The sequence below is a fragment of the Austrofundulus limnaeus genome, unplaced genomic scaffold (genome assembly GCF_001266775.1).
Source record: "Austrofundulus limnaeus strain Quisiro unplaced genomic scaffold, Austrofundulus_limnaeus-1.0 Scaffold31, whole genome shotgun sequence".
NCBI lineage: Eukaryota > Metazoa > Chordata > Actinopteri > Cyprinodontiformes > Rivulidae > Austrofundulus > Austrofundulus limnaeus.
The window spans coordinates 2,709,911-2,727,148 of record NW_013952433.1 but is presented as its reverse complement, the minus strand read 5'-3'; the positions used below and the strand labels follow the sequence as shown (position 1 = coordinate 2,727,148).

Sequence of the window (17,238 nt, the reverse complement as noted above, 5' to 3'; positions counted from 1 at the left end):
CATTTCACCTGTAACAAAATGAAAGGTAGCAGAAGAAGAATAAATCTTGTATCTGCCTCTTTTTTATCCACAGAATATGTTCAAAAAGAAAGTAAATTACAACAAAAATCAAAACAATTGAAAACACACAACAAACAAAGCTAAACTTAAAACACCAATTCCAACAACAATTTGCATGGATTCACTTGTGCTTCTCCATACTTCTTCAGAATACTAGATTTTATCATTCTCTTAAATATTTAATATTTCTGGCATTTTTAAACTGATCTTCCAGACAGTTCCATAATCTTTTTCCCTGGATTAAAGTGGATCGCTCCTTCAGGCTCGTATCAAACCAGGGTTTCACAAACATTTCTGTTACCTTAAGATAATAACAGCTCTGTCTTTTAACAAAATGTACTTGAATGTTGGAGGGTAACACTCATTTATGAGCTCTGTACATTAACAGCAAAATATTATAATTGATCAAATCATAGAATTTCAATAATTTCAATTCATAAAACAATTTATTCGATGGATGGCTGTAATTTTTTCTAGTAATAATTCGTAGTGCTCTTTTCTGCAAAAATAAAAATAGAATTTGTGATAGTTTTACAAGCTTTACTCCAGACTTCAATACAGCAAATTAAGTGGAACAATTATACAACATAAACAATGCTTTATCATTGAACAGTTCTCTTACTTTGTACAGGACTGCAATAGATTTGGCAAATTTTGTCCTTAAATTATTTCTATGATTTTTCCACGTCAGTTTTTCATCAATGATGACACCTAGAAACTTCACTTCACTGACTCTACAGATCAACATCATCAATGTTAAATGAAGCATCTACAATTCTCTTACTGTAACTGAAAATCATATAATTTGTTTTGTCAAAGTTYAATGATAATTTATTTAGTTGAAACCAACTTTGTATTTTCACAAATTCTGTCTGTATCATCTCCAACATTTCCTCTATATCTTTACTGGAACAAAAGAATGTATCATCAGCGAATAAAACACACCCAAAAAGTCCTAATACATTGACCAAATCATTCACATACAAAAGAAATAACTTATGTCCGAGAATGGAACCCTGAGGCACTCCACATGAGATGTTACACAACTCAGATCTTACATTATTTATTTGGACAAATTGTTTTCTATCTTCCAAATAACTAGATGCAGGTCCTCATATTTATTTAGCTTTTCAAAAAGAATGTTGAAAACATATTGAGGAATATAAACCATTCAGACCAAAAAAATCCTTCCTCTATAGTGCACAATTTTCTTTAYTGTTTAAGTTTTTGTTTTTTACTTTGCTTCCTTGTAGTTGCTGTGGTGGGCAAAATTTTTGCCTCTTTTCACTTTTCAGACTGACGCCACTGGAAAATGCCCTCTGTTTTATGGTTTCATGACTCAATGAGCCACAACATGAGTCAAATTAGCAGAATAGAAAAAGTACATTTATCCAAACTTAAAACAATCATGAGCTGTACAGGATGCACRGCACCCATTACATCATCTTCCACTTCCTGTCCAAAACTGCCCAACAGGAAGCTCACTGTTAAAAAAACGATTGAGAACAAACATAACAACATGGCGTATATTATCGTCACTGTTTTTTCCTTCCTTTATTCTCAGAAAGAGCTTGACTGCATATCCTTATCCCATGCCTGAAGAATGATCCACATACGTGTWTAACTATTACCCTGCTCGTATATAAAATTATTTGCACACACCTACATATGTAAATAACAGCCAAAGGGAAGAAGTAGATTTTTGATTAAAGGGGGGAGAGGAAAAGTAAAAACAAAGGAGACTTTACTGATGGAGGAGTATGAATTAAGATGAACCGAGCTTCCCCGAGGCGTCTATGCTTGTGTGTACATGTGTGTGTTCGGCTTGCCTTTTCTCGTGCAACAGAGAAATCTCTAATCCAATTATCGTTCAGACCAGCCCGGCAGCCCATTGCCTCAGCCACCAAGGACAAATCTRGCTAGCCCAGCTTACACCAACGCCAGTAGCCCACCGGCTCCATACAGATTTAGCAGCTCACCGCTCAGCTCAAACCTCACCCGAGGGTGCTGACCACATTATGGTGAAAAATGAATAAGTTCAGTCGAAATTAAAGGCTTCATCCTAAGAGGCAAATTAAGCCTTATTGGTTGTAAAAAAAAAAGACTAGCTGTTTTGGTGGAGAAGCGCTCTTCAATCTTAATTTAAGCGTTTTTTAAAAATAGAAAAAAAACAATCAAACCTTTAGAGAATGAAAACATATGAAGCTTATATTTTAGTTTTTACTTTCTTTCTCGGAAGTCTTTTTTTCTGACCTGCACACAACTGCAAGCAGCATTTCTTTGTGTCACCAGTGGCCCCGGCCCCTGCTGTTAAATCTCCCTCACAGTCTACCACTGCAGACTTCTGCTGTTTCTAATCTAGCTCCCTGACCTGCRCCGCTTCTTCACATTTATCTCAATATCTYACCTATTGCCTCTGCAAATATCATTTCTCTCCCTCAGTCATTCTTTCTCGTGCTGCTCTCCTTATCAGTTGCCCTCTTCTGCTTCATTCCCTTCTATTTCCCATTATAGTACTCCATTATTCACCATTCCCTTTATTTATTTATTTTTACTTTACAGATTTCATTTCTATCTCTAGATTTTTTAAATATTTTTGCCAAKTCAGACATTACAGAGTGGTGACAGTTATTTTTGTTTCCTTACTGAAAACAGACAGCTATACTCGTTACATTTTCTTGAGGAGGAAATGCATGTCAGCAGGTTARTAAAAACATAATTGGGTTGCCATATATTACACATTCATGAGCAACAAGAATATACATCTGTCAATTTTCCACAGGTAACCAAACATACCTCTCCAGTTTATCCTGGGAGCAGAAAAKGACATGGGACGTGCCTTAAAAACCTCCAAACAAAGTTTTGAACCCACTTTATGGAGAAAACCCATTTCGGCTACTTGTATCCAGGCTCTTGCTCTTTCAGTCACAATTCACGCCACAGGGATGGAACGTAGACGAACCAGTAAACTGAGAGATTTGACTTTCAGCTCAACTATTTTTTTGTGACGACAGACCGGAGCAACAGCCTCATTAYTGAAGACAAGGCCCCAACCCTTTGACCCATCTCCCGCTCCGTCGTCCCATCATTGACGAACAAAACTTAAAAGATGCTTGAACTCTTCAGCTCAAGACAGAGACTCTTTTCCGACCTTTTTCTCAATGGCCTCAGATTTAGAGGAGCAACAACAAGAAAATATACTCAGCTGTGGAATGGTTCAAGCTTGAGAAACATGAAAACTAAAAATGACAAGCAGGACAATATCAGTTATATACTGCTCAAGGCAAAATTAAAGGGATCCATGATTAGTTGTAACATTAAACTTTATTTGATAAACATTTATTTTAACTGTAAAAATACTGTTGGCTGTTTAGTTTTGTCAATTATTAAAAATATATTTTAACATGGATGGGGCCATTTTATTTACACACAAAGCATTCTGGGTAAATGATGATGTAGACAGGTTCTCGTTGCGAGGCTGCTAGCGAGCTATATCCACTCTGAAGGTTAATCTTGGACARTATCTGTCGATCGGCTCTTTTAAATGAAACCAGAGAGCGTTGACAGAGAGGAGAAGGTAAAAACGACTCAGTCTGTAACTGAAAATATGGATGGAGGACAACAGAGCTGCTTCATGGWAGAAGAACCTCAGCTTAGCCTGTTAGCTTTAGCGCCGACACCATATTGCCATTATATGCATTAGCTCTGCGCTAGTGTGCCAAAATAAGCTAAACTGTTGTCCTCCATCCATATTTTCAGTTACAGCTGATTCATTTCTACCTTCTCCTCTCTGTCAACACTCTCTGGTTTCATTTAAAAGAGCCGATCGTCAGATATTGTCCAAGATTAACCTTCAGGGTGGATATAGCTCGCTGGCAGCCTCGCACCGAGGCAAGGACCCGTCGATGTCATCATTTACCCAGAATGCTTTGCGTGTAAAAAAATGTCTCAAATATATTTTTAAAAATTTAGTTTAAAAATTATAAAAACTGAACATTCTACAGTATTTTTACAGTCTTTATTTTACAGTTAAAATAAATGTTAATCAAATAAAGTCTAATGTTACAACTAATCGTGGATACCTTTAACACTAATCAGTTTTTTTTAAATATGAATAGTCTGCAGGGTGTATTGTGTGGGTGGGAAAAAAATAAAGAACTTCTGCAGCTGGGGGGCTTAACTTATTATAGCTAATCTGAGAACAACTCCCGCCAAAAGCAGTTTCTGAATATGGCACTCAGAGGCCTCTAGCAGCTGATCTTGCTAATGGACAAATCAAAAATCACATACCGGTAGTGTGTTTTGAGAAATGATGTCCTGTAGGACACCGAAAAATCGTTTTACATCAGAATYGTGATTCTCATTTACAAAGATTAAGAATTTATTTAAAATGTCCCAAAATTAATTTTTAGAAATAAAAAATAAAGCAAATCCATTGGCCATCAGCCTCCATTTTGTAACTACATGGGACATCCTGACGTCATCACGCAGCTGCTTCTGGAACATGAATGTGCAGAAAGCACCAAGAGGAAACTMCAGAACTGGAGGAAAGAGTGCTTCAACTGACCCTGTCTTCATTGAATGCAAAGATTTGGGCTCATTTTGGTTTTTACTGAATGAGTCCGAGTTTGACATGAGCTGCATTTTGTTCAAGGTTTGCAAAATGAAGATGAAGAAATTTGGGAACACGACAAATGGGCTCACCTTATCAGTTTTGAACGAAAAATCGATTTTGAATTGAATCGTGGCCCCAAAAACCAGAATCAAATCGAATCGTGAGAGAGTAAAAGATTCCCACCCCTAATGTCCTGATTCAACCAAAAAATAAAACAAGAGTTGGAAAGTGGGACAGTAGAACAGCAGAAGATTGGTTATGACTGTCCCTGCCCTCTGCCAACCCTCATCTTTGTCTCTCCATTTTTTTTGGCAGTGCCAGTTGTGTTTGCTGGGTTCAGCTGCCCAGAGCATTATGAAAAAGTAAACAGAGTCGCAGCGTGGTGTCAGTCTCCTGCCAAGTGCAATAAAGGCACACACACAAACGTTAAGGAAATATACTAGGTCAATAAAGTAGGGTTGTTTATCTGTGCATTTTTACATTAAAAAGCAATAAAAACAAACATAATCTCATATAAAATTTACATATAAATTTTATACCAAGATTTAATATGAGTCAGAGTGCTGACCACACCCTACGTTTCAAAAGCTGCTGGCTAAATGTCAGAAATCCGAGCACTTGACATCATAAAACAGCAGCTTGCTCTCGCTTTGGAACAGGTCAGGATTCATTTAAGTAGCAGCGTCACGAGCACAGCCAGCTCCAGGAATTTGGCTTCATATCATTTACGGCCGCGTCTTGATTTCTTCCACGTATTCATTTGTGCCCATTTCCTCTGAGGATTCTGAAACTTCTTTGACCAAACTGGCAAAATGGGAGAATTAGAACGGCACACCTTGCAACTGTTTCCATATCGAGTGTTTCTGAAAGTGCTTTTTTGCGTCCGTGCATTCATTTGGACTCTTCACTTATCCACTTATGCATATTCAGTGAAAGGCAAACTGCAGAGTCATCCTGGTGTCACGTTCGCTCTCGGGCGTCTCTCTGTCCCTGCCTCAGAGGAAGGGAAGAGTAGCATCGTATGAGACACATTTACACAGTGCAGCAATGTTTACTGGGGAGTGTGTGTTCTTAAATTCAGGCCATTTGCCTTTTAAAAAGGGAGTCAGACTCTCTTTATATCTACCTCAGTGGTGCATACCTGGTACAATACTTTATTGTAGTTTAAGCTCACTAAAAGTTCACCAAACTTTATATAAATGCCATCATGGTTCAAGATAACACTAACATGATGACTCAGTGTTTTAACCGTGTTTATTTGCTGTTGGAAAGAAAATTCTAGCCTTTTATGATAATCGCCAACACTTGTGTTGGGACTGCTGGTTGTGGTCGGTGCAAGTTCAACGGCTTGCTTGAGGTGTCACATTCCTGTGAAACCTGAAGTCATCGACACCTTTCAACTTTGACAGCTGAGCTTTTATGATGCGGCTCGCTTTAACGCCGAAGTGCTGCTGTGGACAAGGAAGACATCGGCTTCTGTTGTCCCAAAATGAACGAGGCAGCCCGGATGAGAAATGAACACCAACAAAAGTCAAATAAGGCTGAGGATTTATTCTTTTTGGCTTAGCCCCTTCAGGTCTAAATCATCTGTTGCGCCCTCAATTTTTATGAGGCAAAGACGCAAAAAAGCACAATATACTGTAGAGCTTCTGCATTATTATTCAATATTTATAGCCTTCCGTCAAATGTGCAGCGTTCTGTGCGCTAGTTGTTGTTTTTTGAACATTTATCACAGAAGACTGAGGCTGCCCTGGGCCTGCTCAACGCTCTTTTGCTCTCTACAGTTGAACGGTCCAGCTCAGGCAGCAGCAACGCACGCAAACGTCTCCGCACATCAGTGTCCCATAGGAGACGTAACAGAGAGAGAGAGAAATGGGGAGAGGGAGGAAATGAAAGGGGAGAAAGACAGAAAAWAAAGAAAAAGACAGACTGAGTCAGAGAGTGAAAGACAGAGCGCGCTGAAGTGTTGGCACCGACTTAAACGTCCTTTCTGGGGAGTAAACAAGAGCAGCGCAGAAGAACTTCATGGTAGAATAGCCTGAAGCTCGATGCTAAACCCCAGGACATGGATGAGCTAGAGCAGAGTGGATTTCATCTATAGCTGCTGTGAGAAACTCACAATAAATAAATAAATAAATAAATAAATAAATAAATAAATAAATAAATAAATAAATAWGGTTTAACGACGTTTGTCTTATAATACGAACTATTAGATCAATTAATGGGGTGTTAGAAAGTTAACGAGATATGTTCATTCCTTGCCATAGTTACACTCACATTAAACATTATATGAACACGTAATCTTACGTGAACCTAATACTTGTTCATACCAAACTTGGAATATCAACAATTTATGCAAAACCATTTCCCGATCCAGAAACTTAAAATTCATAAAGACAGACGTGCTCACAAACTCAGCTGGATTCCGTGACAGACGGGTCTTTTACTGACAGAATGACAGGAAACTTAAAACAGTTTATGAATAAGTCATACATCTAACAGTGTCACTCAAAAGATGTCACTTGTGCATAACGACTGATGTTAACCATGGTGTCATTTAGCTCAGCGTTGTGTGTATGTGTGTGTGTGTGTGTGTGTGTGTGTGTGGAACAGCTAGTGTGTGTCAAGAAGAGGATGACTAACACAAATAACATGAGCTGAATTTGTAAAACAATTCAACTTTATTGTTATAATAAATCAGATTTTGTAATTGCACTTGGTTTTATTAATCTTGGAACTGTTTGCTAAAATAAAGTGTAAAGTAACYTCAGTGCCAAGTGCAATAAATAGATTCTAAATAAAGCTGTGCTTTACTGTGCTCCTTATAAAGTGAGCAAAAAGCAGAAGTCTTTGCTCAACAGGAAACAAGACTATTAATAGCATCGTATGGTGAAAAATGACAGAGTTGTAACTATTATGTATTGGTTAAACCATGAAAATAACATTATGCAGTCTCATAGCAATATCTCGTGTGACTCCAACAGTTAATATCAAGGTTTTAAGCAATGATGTTGCACCTAAAGTTTCAGGACGATGCTCAGTGACCACCATGTCAACTTTCAGGTCAACATCTKTAAAATCGGCTGAGTTCGTATGTCTAAAGTCAGTTAACTGTGGCGGACATCTTGAATTGAAACAAAAAGTTAATCAGTTGGAGATTCAATGACTACTCTGCGAAAGTTTCATTAAAATCCACCCAGTGGTTCATGAGATATTTAGAGTTGATTCCAGTAGTTAGACAGTTTAAAACACAGATCTGATGCTATAAGTTAGAGCTCATAAAATAGGTRGTAAATGACTCTCGGCTTCTACAAAAACAAATTCTATCTCAGTATCTTTAAACTGAGTGAGTTAAAGCCACTTGGATCACTTTGCTGTGGCAGCCATCTTGGATCTGACTATAAAAACTAATCAGCTATAGATGTCAACATCAATAACTTTCTGAAAGTTTCATTATATTCCGTCCACTGGTTTCAAAGTAAATGCTAATGGAACAGTCAAAAGATTAAACAAACATAAAAGTGTGTACACACATGCATGTGAGCAAAAATACCATCGCGTCACTTTCTCTTTCCATGGTGGGCGATAAACTACCATTAGAAACACTGACATTTATTTTAAAGCTAAAAACAGACCACAGACTGATTTAAATCTAGCAACTCGCCAACCGTCGCTCAGTTCCTATTCGCAGGCAGGTGACTGGTTTAAGGTGACTAATCTGGGACAATCTTTTATCAGAACTGTGTCTGAGGTGAAAGCAGCAGAAAAGCCAGCTTGGCTAAGACTGTGCAACAATGTGTGAGTGAGTGAAGGAAATGGAAATGAGGCAGTAAGGTTATATAAGGACAAGGTTAGTGGTGCGCAAAATCCCCATCAGGAACGTCTTCACGAACAGTACAGGAAGCAAAAAAAAAAAAGAAAGAAAAAAAAGAGAGAGAATCCACAAACACTCTGCATCAGTACAAAACTACTGACATCCCACAACGTGAGACCACAAAGAGATCTCAACAAAAGATTTTGCATTTAGTTTTTAGTAAATCTGTTCCTCCCTATTTGTACTTACTTTTATTGAGAGTTCCGTTTTTGGAAATTTGCGTACATAAATCTAACGTCAGATCAGCAAAAACTTAAATTACAGTAGCTTGAGTTTTAACCTGTGACACAAAGATCCTTTGTCCTCAGTGGYTACTTTAAATGTTTTATCTTTCTAAAAATTGCAAATGAAGCTGGATACAAGTGTGACTACAAGGAACAAAGGGCCGAGTTGAAACTTGGAAAAATCCCATGCAGTCATACGGTTTTGGCTTTCTACAAGGCGGCAACTTTTTGCGAGCTGATGGCTGAAGTGGTAGCTTTGTGTCTTCGTGGGTAACAAACCAAAAGACAAAGTTAAAGTGGTAGTGTAACACGAGGATTCTGGATTAGCACCCAGCTTCTTCATTACACAAAATGCTAACACAGCATGTGAGATTTTTTTTGTGACAACTAACGTAATTTTGTAAGCAAATGAAACAGATACAAGCCATGATGTCCTCATCAATACTTTAACTAAAAATTAAATGTGCTACTTTAACTTATTTAATATATAAAACCACAACCACATGGTATAAATCTAATGTGACACACCGAAAGTCACTTCTCATCTGATGTGAGCCACAGCGGTGAGACAAGATCAGAAATAGATAGTTGTTTCCCCAAAGCAGAGGAAGTTCAGCCTGTAATAGATTCATGTGAAATCCCCCGTCTATTCCATCGTCTGATATTTTGCATCTGTTATTAGATTTTTAAAAACTTCTTCCAGAAAATACTTCATAACTGTTTTTTTAACAGAATTCAATATCATCTAACAATAATATGGCCCGAAGGTTTCCCAGAAGAATAAAGYTAAAAAATTCACTCATAAAATATGCAAACTGCCAAACAAAACCATCCCACCTTCAGTTTGACATCCACAGAGTAAAAGGATACAAAGCTCACTTTTTATTACAAGAATATTTCACATCATAATGTGCAAAATGCTCCGACGGTGCAAAACAAATCTTTGCTACTATACCATTAAGTCACAGRTGATGCAATATGAGCCAAGCATACAATAACTCATGTTCAGATCAGACGGTCTGACGCAGTGTTCTACGTAGCCGCTGCAGGTTCCAGTCTCTCGCTGTTCGTTCAGCATTACCAGCATTACCATCACTCAAAAGCAAGCGAGGGGATTAAGCATTTGTCAAAGCCTGCTCACTTCACCCAGCAGGAAAAAGACACATTTAGGAGTCGCGCATCTCCCCACCAATTTAACGTCTTGTGTCATCCTGAATCCAGGCAGATGAGGTCATTTGGCTTTGGAATACAATGATCTTTTGCTGAAATAACACCGTGCAAAAGAAAATCTCAGTTACTGCATAAACACATTTAGGCAAAACACGCGGGTGATACACTGGCATTTCAGTGTGTAAAAATAAATATAAAAACACGTTTCTGTAGACTTCTGCTGAAAGACAAGTTGACACACAGATGCTCTTTTTAACTTCTTTTATCACAAGCTCTTTGTCCTGCAGGCTGACTCCCTGTGGAGCTTCGTTTTTCCAACGGACTGCACCTCCCGCTCCCCCAACTGCTAATTTAATCAGTTTTTTTATCACTAATAAACCGTTTCATCAAAACCATTCATTTCCTCTAGCCTTCTTCTTTCCCATACACTGATATAAAAAATACAAAACCAACAAACTTTAAAAAAAGCAGCTTTCAATTCTTTTCAGCCTGAATCCTGCCCTTATCTGTCTCTTTCCTCATCCAATCATCATACCCCTTAATCTGAACATTTTTCACCAAACCATTTATTCTAACATCTCTCTTTCTTCCATCATCCTCAAGCTCACTCTGTCCTCACTTCCTCCCTCYGTTGGTCGAGGTGTCCTTCGCCATGGGTTTTGTATTCGGAGTGATTACGCACTTGGTTAACTCATTCATGGAATCCACTCTTGGTACGGCTCATTTCTAATGCAGGCTGCTCACCCAAACGCGTCACACACAATACAACGTATAGGTTTAAAATGAAGGTATCGCAGCAATAAATTAGAACGAGGCACGAGGGTTACAGTTTGCATCCTTAACTTGTAAGATAAAGGGTGACGAGAGTATTTAGAAAATGACTGTGACAAATTAGAAAAAAGAACGACAACGTTCTGAAGATTGGGAACGTAATTAATGAGTAACACTTGCTAAAATCCTAAAGGACAGACAGGCAGAGAGGCCTCTTCTCTGTGTAACTGCTCAAGTTTCAAACGGATCAAAACCAGCTACATGTTGGAGCAAGAAATTTTTTCATGCCAATGACTCAAGAAAAATGAAGATGCATTAAAAACTCAGAGAACTGATGTAATTTACAAGTTACTGCATGAATCAGTCTAGTAAACCAGGAAAACCAGTATGGAGAATGAAAAAAAAAACATTGAAACATTGTAACTACGACAACTTTCTGATGCACTGATTGCAGTTTTCTGGCCGATCTCAGATCTTTAAAAAGTCTGACCTGCCGATTTCGATTTTGGCCAATACTGACTTTTTAAATAGCTGCACTGACAGATGTTATAAGGTCACAATACACCTTCAGTGTTCTGTTGTTTTACTGAAAAACACTGAACAATACCCTTGAAACAATAAAAACGTGTTTTAACTGGACATTAGGTAGTGTTCACAGCAGAGCAAAAGCGTGCGCTATGATGCAGTTTACTTGGCAACTGAAAATACATTTCCTCAAAGGTATTTTTAATCTGAAAAGAGCTTCATTGAGTGAGAACTAATGTTGAGAGCTCAGCAGACAGTTTAAGTTTCACTTTCAGTTTCACTCGTTTGCTTTGTTACAGCCAAGAGCCTGCAGGAGTCATGGGTGTGGTGTGTGGGGTGGAGGTTGGGGAGGTGTGCTCCGTGATGAGGAAGTTCGGCTTAAAGACACATAACAGGGGCGTTTCTGGTCCCCACCTGTCGTTTTGCTCCTCAGCATGGCTGCCTAAAAACACTGCAGGATTTCTCAAACATGCATGAATGAGTCAAAGCAAGGCTTTGGGCATGTTTTTGATGAGAGTGTAACATTATAACATGATATAAAACTCAAAAACGTTGATTTTACATGATATTGCCCCTTTAAGTTAACAGATAAATGAACAAGAAGCTGATGAGTTCTGAATAAACTCTTCTTGTCCCACAGCTTGGCGAAATATCCCACTTTATTCCAGATTGCAATTTAGACACACAAGCTTGCTACAAACTAAGCTCCGACAGACATGAACGATGATTTTTTTTTACTTGTGTCAACAAACAGCATCGTTATCTTTCAGCCAAACCGACCCGACGTGAAGAAACACCCCTGACAACAAGCCTCCACCCTTCCACAGCCGAGATCTACTGTTAATACGCTGCARCCACAGAGCTGCGCTGCACCGGGTGACATCAAACCATCTGCGACTGTGATGAGACATCAAGATATCCGAGCCCTCTGCGGGCCACATTTAGGCCTCTGAGGGTGAAACTAAAGCTTACACAGGAAGCTTGAAACATACCTTGAGCTATGCACTCAGAGATCCCTTCCTTACAAGCGTACACGAGCAGACACTCTGGTTTGCAAGGCAAAAGCACAGGTAAATGCAAAACAGCACATGTGGGCTCTAATATGCTTCAGCAGGCTACTCTGTCACTTGCACTGATGTCAGAGGTTAATCCTGAACACGGCGTTCGGGGATTTGAACTTTGAATGCAGGTGTCACACCGAGGCAGACCTATTCGGGACGGATCACGAGCTCTAACTCGAACTCATGACTCGGACAACGCCGAGCTAAAAATAAAACCACATATCAGCATCACCATCTTCTAATGTGTGCAGCTGGCAACGTCGAGACAAAACTTACACAACGCTTCAATTACTGCACGCACAGTAATGTGCAAAAGTTTTAAACAACCCCTTTTTTAACGTTTTTTTTTTTTTTTCAAGAAAGCCAGTCTGTGATCTTTTTAGTTTAAACATTTTGTCATGCAACATTTTTAAATCAATTTACGGCTGCTGAGTGAATCTCTTTGAAACAGTTGATGACATTGGCAAAGCATTTTTGAAGTTAATTTGATTTCTGTGGACCTTCTCAGGACCACAGTGGGGCCCAGATTCCAAATTAGGGAACCATTGCTTTAGAATTTACTTATATTATTTACCAACCATCTCATGGATCTGATCGTMACAGCATATTGCACAGTTTGTGCTTACAAAAAATAACAAGTGGACAGTTGGAGGATAATTGGAAAAAAARCGTCAGGTCTAAAAATAATTATCTACAGTTGATGAACAGTATCTATAAGCTGTCTGTAAGAGGTAGGAGACAAAAATCCAGCAAAAAACCTGACTCAGGACCAGATGTATTGTCTTTTAGTTGCAAAATGTYAACTTGTTGGAGCTAAATTATTATTTGAGTCAAACTGATTCAACAGAATTGGGTTGCAAATTGTCTTTGTAAGAGAACACTAATACGCATACAGATCTAATTTAAAAYGAATTGTTCAAAAATGTGTCTAAATATGTATCTTATGTGTATATATTTTGAGTTTAGAAGCCTTTTGTCCCTAAATGATTAATTGGTCAGAGGTGGGTGGGTTATTTATGCACAAAAACCTTCTGATAATGGTGCCACTGGACTAAAATTAAGCCAGTGTCCAAATGAAAACTAGGAGAAATGTTAGTAAAGACTGGCTCATTCAGCAAAAGCACGTTTAAAGTGTGAGGGATGACTCAAGACTTTTGCACACACTCAGGCTGAAAGGTTTATTCACAATCTAGAAAATAAAAATAAACTAATTTGTTGCAGATGGGAGAGATAGCATGACGGCTAACAGGCAGCCAGCGCACCTTGCATTAGGAATTAACCAAGTAGACTGACAATGAATGTGCTAACGCTAGCCTGTTATCGCGTTAATTGTTTTCTAATATAAGCAGTAAATTAACCTGAACGGTGATGTTAGGATCTGCCAGTGCGGGCGAGGTTTCTCCAGGCCACTGGGACGCTGAGAACACCGCCTGGCCCTGGTTGTCATGAGGTCAGTTAACCGTTGCGGGGATGCTGCCAGCTTCGCTACCCCCCTCAAGCTCCAGAGCGAGGCTAAAGCTACATGCTACCCGCCTCTCGCAGCCAGCTTTACGGCGGAAACCTAACACGACAGTGCACCTGCCCGACGCCGATAATTACCGTGTCAGCTACCGAGAAGAGCGTTCCCGGCCGGGTTCAGAAAAACTGCGCAATTAGCTCGGCAACTTCGCTGTGTGTACTCACCCCATTAACCAATCCATGGTGCTGTTTTGAGCTAGCTCAGCTAACGTTAGCTGGCAGGGGATAAATCCGCCAGGAGCTGGAGGCAACCCCCCTCCCTGCTAGTTTATCCAGCCACCACCCTCGCTATTTTGGCTCCCGAGTCCCGTCGCTTTTCTCCGCCGGGGTCCGTGTCTCGTCCGGGCTTGCAGGGTCTTCGGGTTTCGGGCGCAAATGTCGCTTGAACTTGTCCTTGTTTTGATCCGCAGCAGACAGTCAGATCGGAGCGTTAGCTGGTAGCGGGAGAGCAGCGGGCGATCAGTGACTTTGAAGGAGGGCAGGACAGCGGCGTCCGGGTGGACCGTGCCGCCGAGGGAAGCTGGACAGTCGGGATGCCGCTTGTCCAGCCGGTAGCCTCTGTCATGAAAGCCTTGTCGGATTACCGGACTCTCTGGCAGCCTGAACCCCCTCTGGAGCTGCTGCTCTCTGAGCCGATTCTAAACCGGAGTCCGGAAGTAAACACAGACCCGACCCACCGTCTCTCCTGTGCGTAAAACGCGTTTGACCCACAGATGCAGTGGGATATGTAGTTAAACTGTCAAAACAAGGTGGAAATCCTTCATTTTTGGGCCCAGTGCTGCAAATTTACAACCTCAAACACTACAACCTTTAAATGAGACGGTTGTAAAGTAACTACGTACAAATACTTCTTTACTGTACTTAAGAAGAATTTTTGGGTATCTGTACTTTACTTGAGTAATTATTTTTCAGCCCACTTTTTACTTCTACTTCTTACATTTTTACACAGTTGTCAGTACTTTTTACTTATTGCATTTAAAAAAGGTAAGAAGTAGAAAGTCGTTACTCCTATTTCATTACAGCTTGCTTTTTTTAAAAAAAAATATATATATAATCTGCCTGGATAGAGTGAATTTAATTGTGGTTGAATGAGAAGTATAAGTACATGTTATGCTGATCCTGTATTAGTTTGTACACAATCCATCACAGCTGCAAAGAACACAAATTATGTCACACTCCAGCAGAACACAGCAGATATACTGTTTGTATCCTGGTACGAAAATGTCTGTGTCATATATAAATATTAATATTTATAACATTAACATTTTGGCCTTTAGAAAAACGTTTTTTTTTTAGAGAATCAACTCCCAATAAATGTCATTTTGGGAWRTCTAGCCACTCATTTTTACTCAATACTTTTACTTTTAATACTTAAGTACRTTTTATCTCAGAAATTTGCTTTTGATACTTAAGTACAAAATATATTAGATACTTTAAGATTTTTACTCAAGTAATATTCATAGAGGAGACTTGAACTTTTACCAAAGTACGTTTATGGTAAGATACTTGTACTTTTACTCAAGTATCGCTTTGAGGTACTTTAAACAACACTGACGATTGGTTTATTTCTTAAGAGACCACATTGCACATTTAAAGTCTAAATATTGTAACATTTAACGCTTCTTATTTCAAACTAACAAACTGAACCTTATTAAAYGTTGCAGTTTGGAAAATGTTGGCTCCAGTAGTTTTCTATWTATACTGATATGCATTTCTGAAATGTGGGTAWGCGCTTAATGTAAACAAAGTACATATTCAGTGTAATAAAGTGCATAAATACATACCAATACATGAAATTTGTYAAACATCTCTGCAAAATCAAAGGCTAATGTACTTTAGTCTTTTGCTGATAATGTAATAATTTACTGGAATTAACATTTTAAGTCAGGTTTATGCAGAAGGCATAAAATTCCCAGTCATTCCCCACAATATGCAAGATATAGACATTCTAAAATGCATGTTCAAATCTTGGAAATACATCAGATGATTTGAACCTTTCTAGCAGGGATCAATTGCGGAATTTTAAGGTGATAAAACAATAAAAGAAAAAGGATCATGGATCTGTTTTTGTGTCCTCTGGATGTAGGATTTTTGTGTAAAATGGTCCCTGCAGGGCATCTAACATTTTACATCAAAATAGGCTCATAAAATAAGCCAACAACATCTTTTGTACAAAACATTTTTGAAAGAAACTCTCAGTATAAATTYAGTAAGCTTAAAGGAAACATGTCCTGCTTTTTAACCCTTTTTCACATTTAAATCCTTCAGTTGTGGTCTATWTAAAGTYGAACTGCAATGCTTTGGTCTGAATTCCTTCTTATTGTAACTCCACAAKCCCCTTGTTCACTCCTGTTCTGAGGTGTGTCTGAGAGCAACTCATTTGGACACTGTTTCTTTAAATTAAAATGAGGCACTTTACATTGCACCTCTGACCTCTCTCAGATATGGAGAAAACTGAGCGGGTTGGAAATTTTAATCCAAACAGAACATAAAGATCTCTGTGCAGCACCAAAAGAGACTAAATTGAATGATTTGCTTGGAGAAAATGAACATTCGTAACGACAACCATTTAAGTTCAGACTAAAACAAAAGGAGATACCATTCTGAATTTAAGTGAAGAAGCTTCTGAAATATTAGTCAGTTGTGTACATAATACAGCCAGCCTAATGTAGGTCAATCAGGTGATTCAAGCTTCCACATATGTTTAGTGAACTGAGCTGAGTGATTTGTTTACATTGAGTACAAACCCACTTTTCAAAATTGCATTTAATATATTTGGAAAAGTATTGAAGTTTCAAACAGCAATTGACAAAGAGGATTTCATAATGACCTTTATGCCTCCAGGCCCTCATGGACAGTTTGTTGGACATGAGAGAATTCAATTAATTAAGGGTTGTGTTGATTGTGACATTGATTTTCTTTTTAAATTTTACATGAGGAAAGTGGGCTACAGACAAAGAAAGAAAGAAAGAAAGAAATCATTGGCAATATGTTTCAAAATGCAGTATGTTGTTGTTAATCAAATTGATATTTCCTTCATCATATAATTTCTCATATCCCAGACTTGAAATCAACCCTTTAAATGATTTATGGTTCTCCTCTTCCATTTCCTGTTATCATTTCCTATATTTTCCTCTTTACAAAAACAGCATCAATCAGATAGCTATAGAGACAACTTGATCGATAAGTCCTTCATCCAGCCTCTTTGTCTCTGAGAGATCATTAGAGTGAGATATAACCTTCATAAACCTTGAAACTTCCCCCCCTCTTCCGCCTGGTTAACCCTTCCTCTTCTCCTCCGCTTCCCTGCCGGCTCCGCCATAAATCCTCACCCATCTATAAATAACGGGATTATTAGAACACAAGCCCTGTTAACAGGAGGCAGAGCTTCGTGATTGGCTCGTTGACACTCCAGCAGCC

The 17,238-nt window shown here is 38.8% G+C and overlaps 1 protein-coding gene across 2 annotated transcripts in view; it reads right to left on the bottom strand.

Annotated features, from left to right (window-relative positions):
* Positions 1-14,485, bottom strand: part of mob2a (MOB kinase activator 2a) — a 65,651-nt gene extending 51,166 nt beyond the window's left edge. The window contains exon 1 of one of the 2 annotated variants that reach the window (XM_014005600.1): positions 13,984-14,485. In XM_014005600.1, the coding sequence (XP_013861054.1) occupies positions 13,984-14,000 (17 nt within the window). In that variant the 5' untranslated portion in view covers positions 14,001-14,485. Of the gene's footprint in view, positions 1-13,658; positions 13,763-13,983 lie in introns of those variants that run through there. The other variant, XM_014005596.1, reaches the window with a different exon arrangement.
* Positions 14,486-17,238: the final 2,753 nt, after the last annotated feature.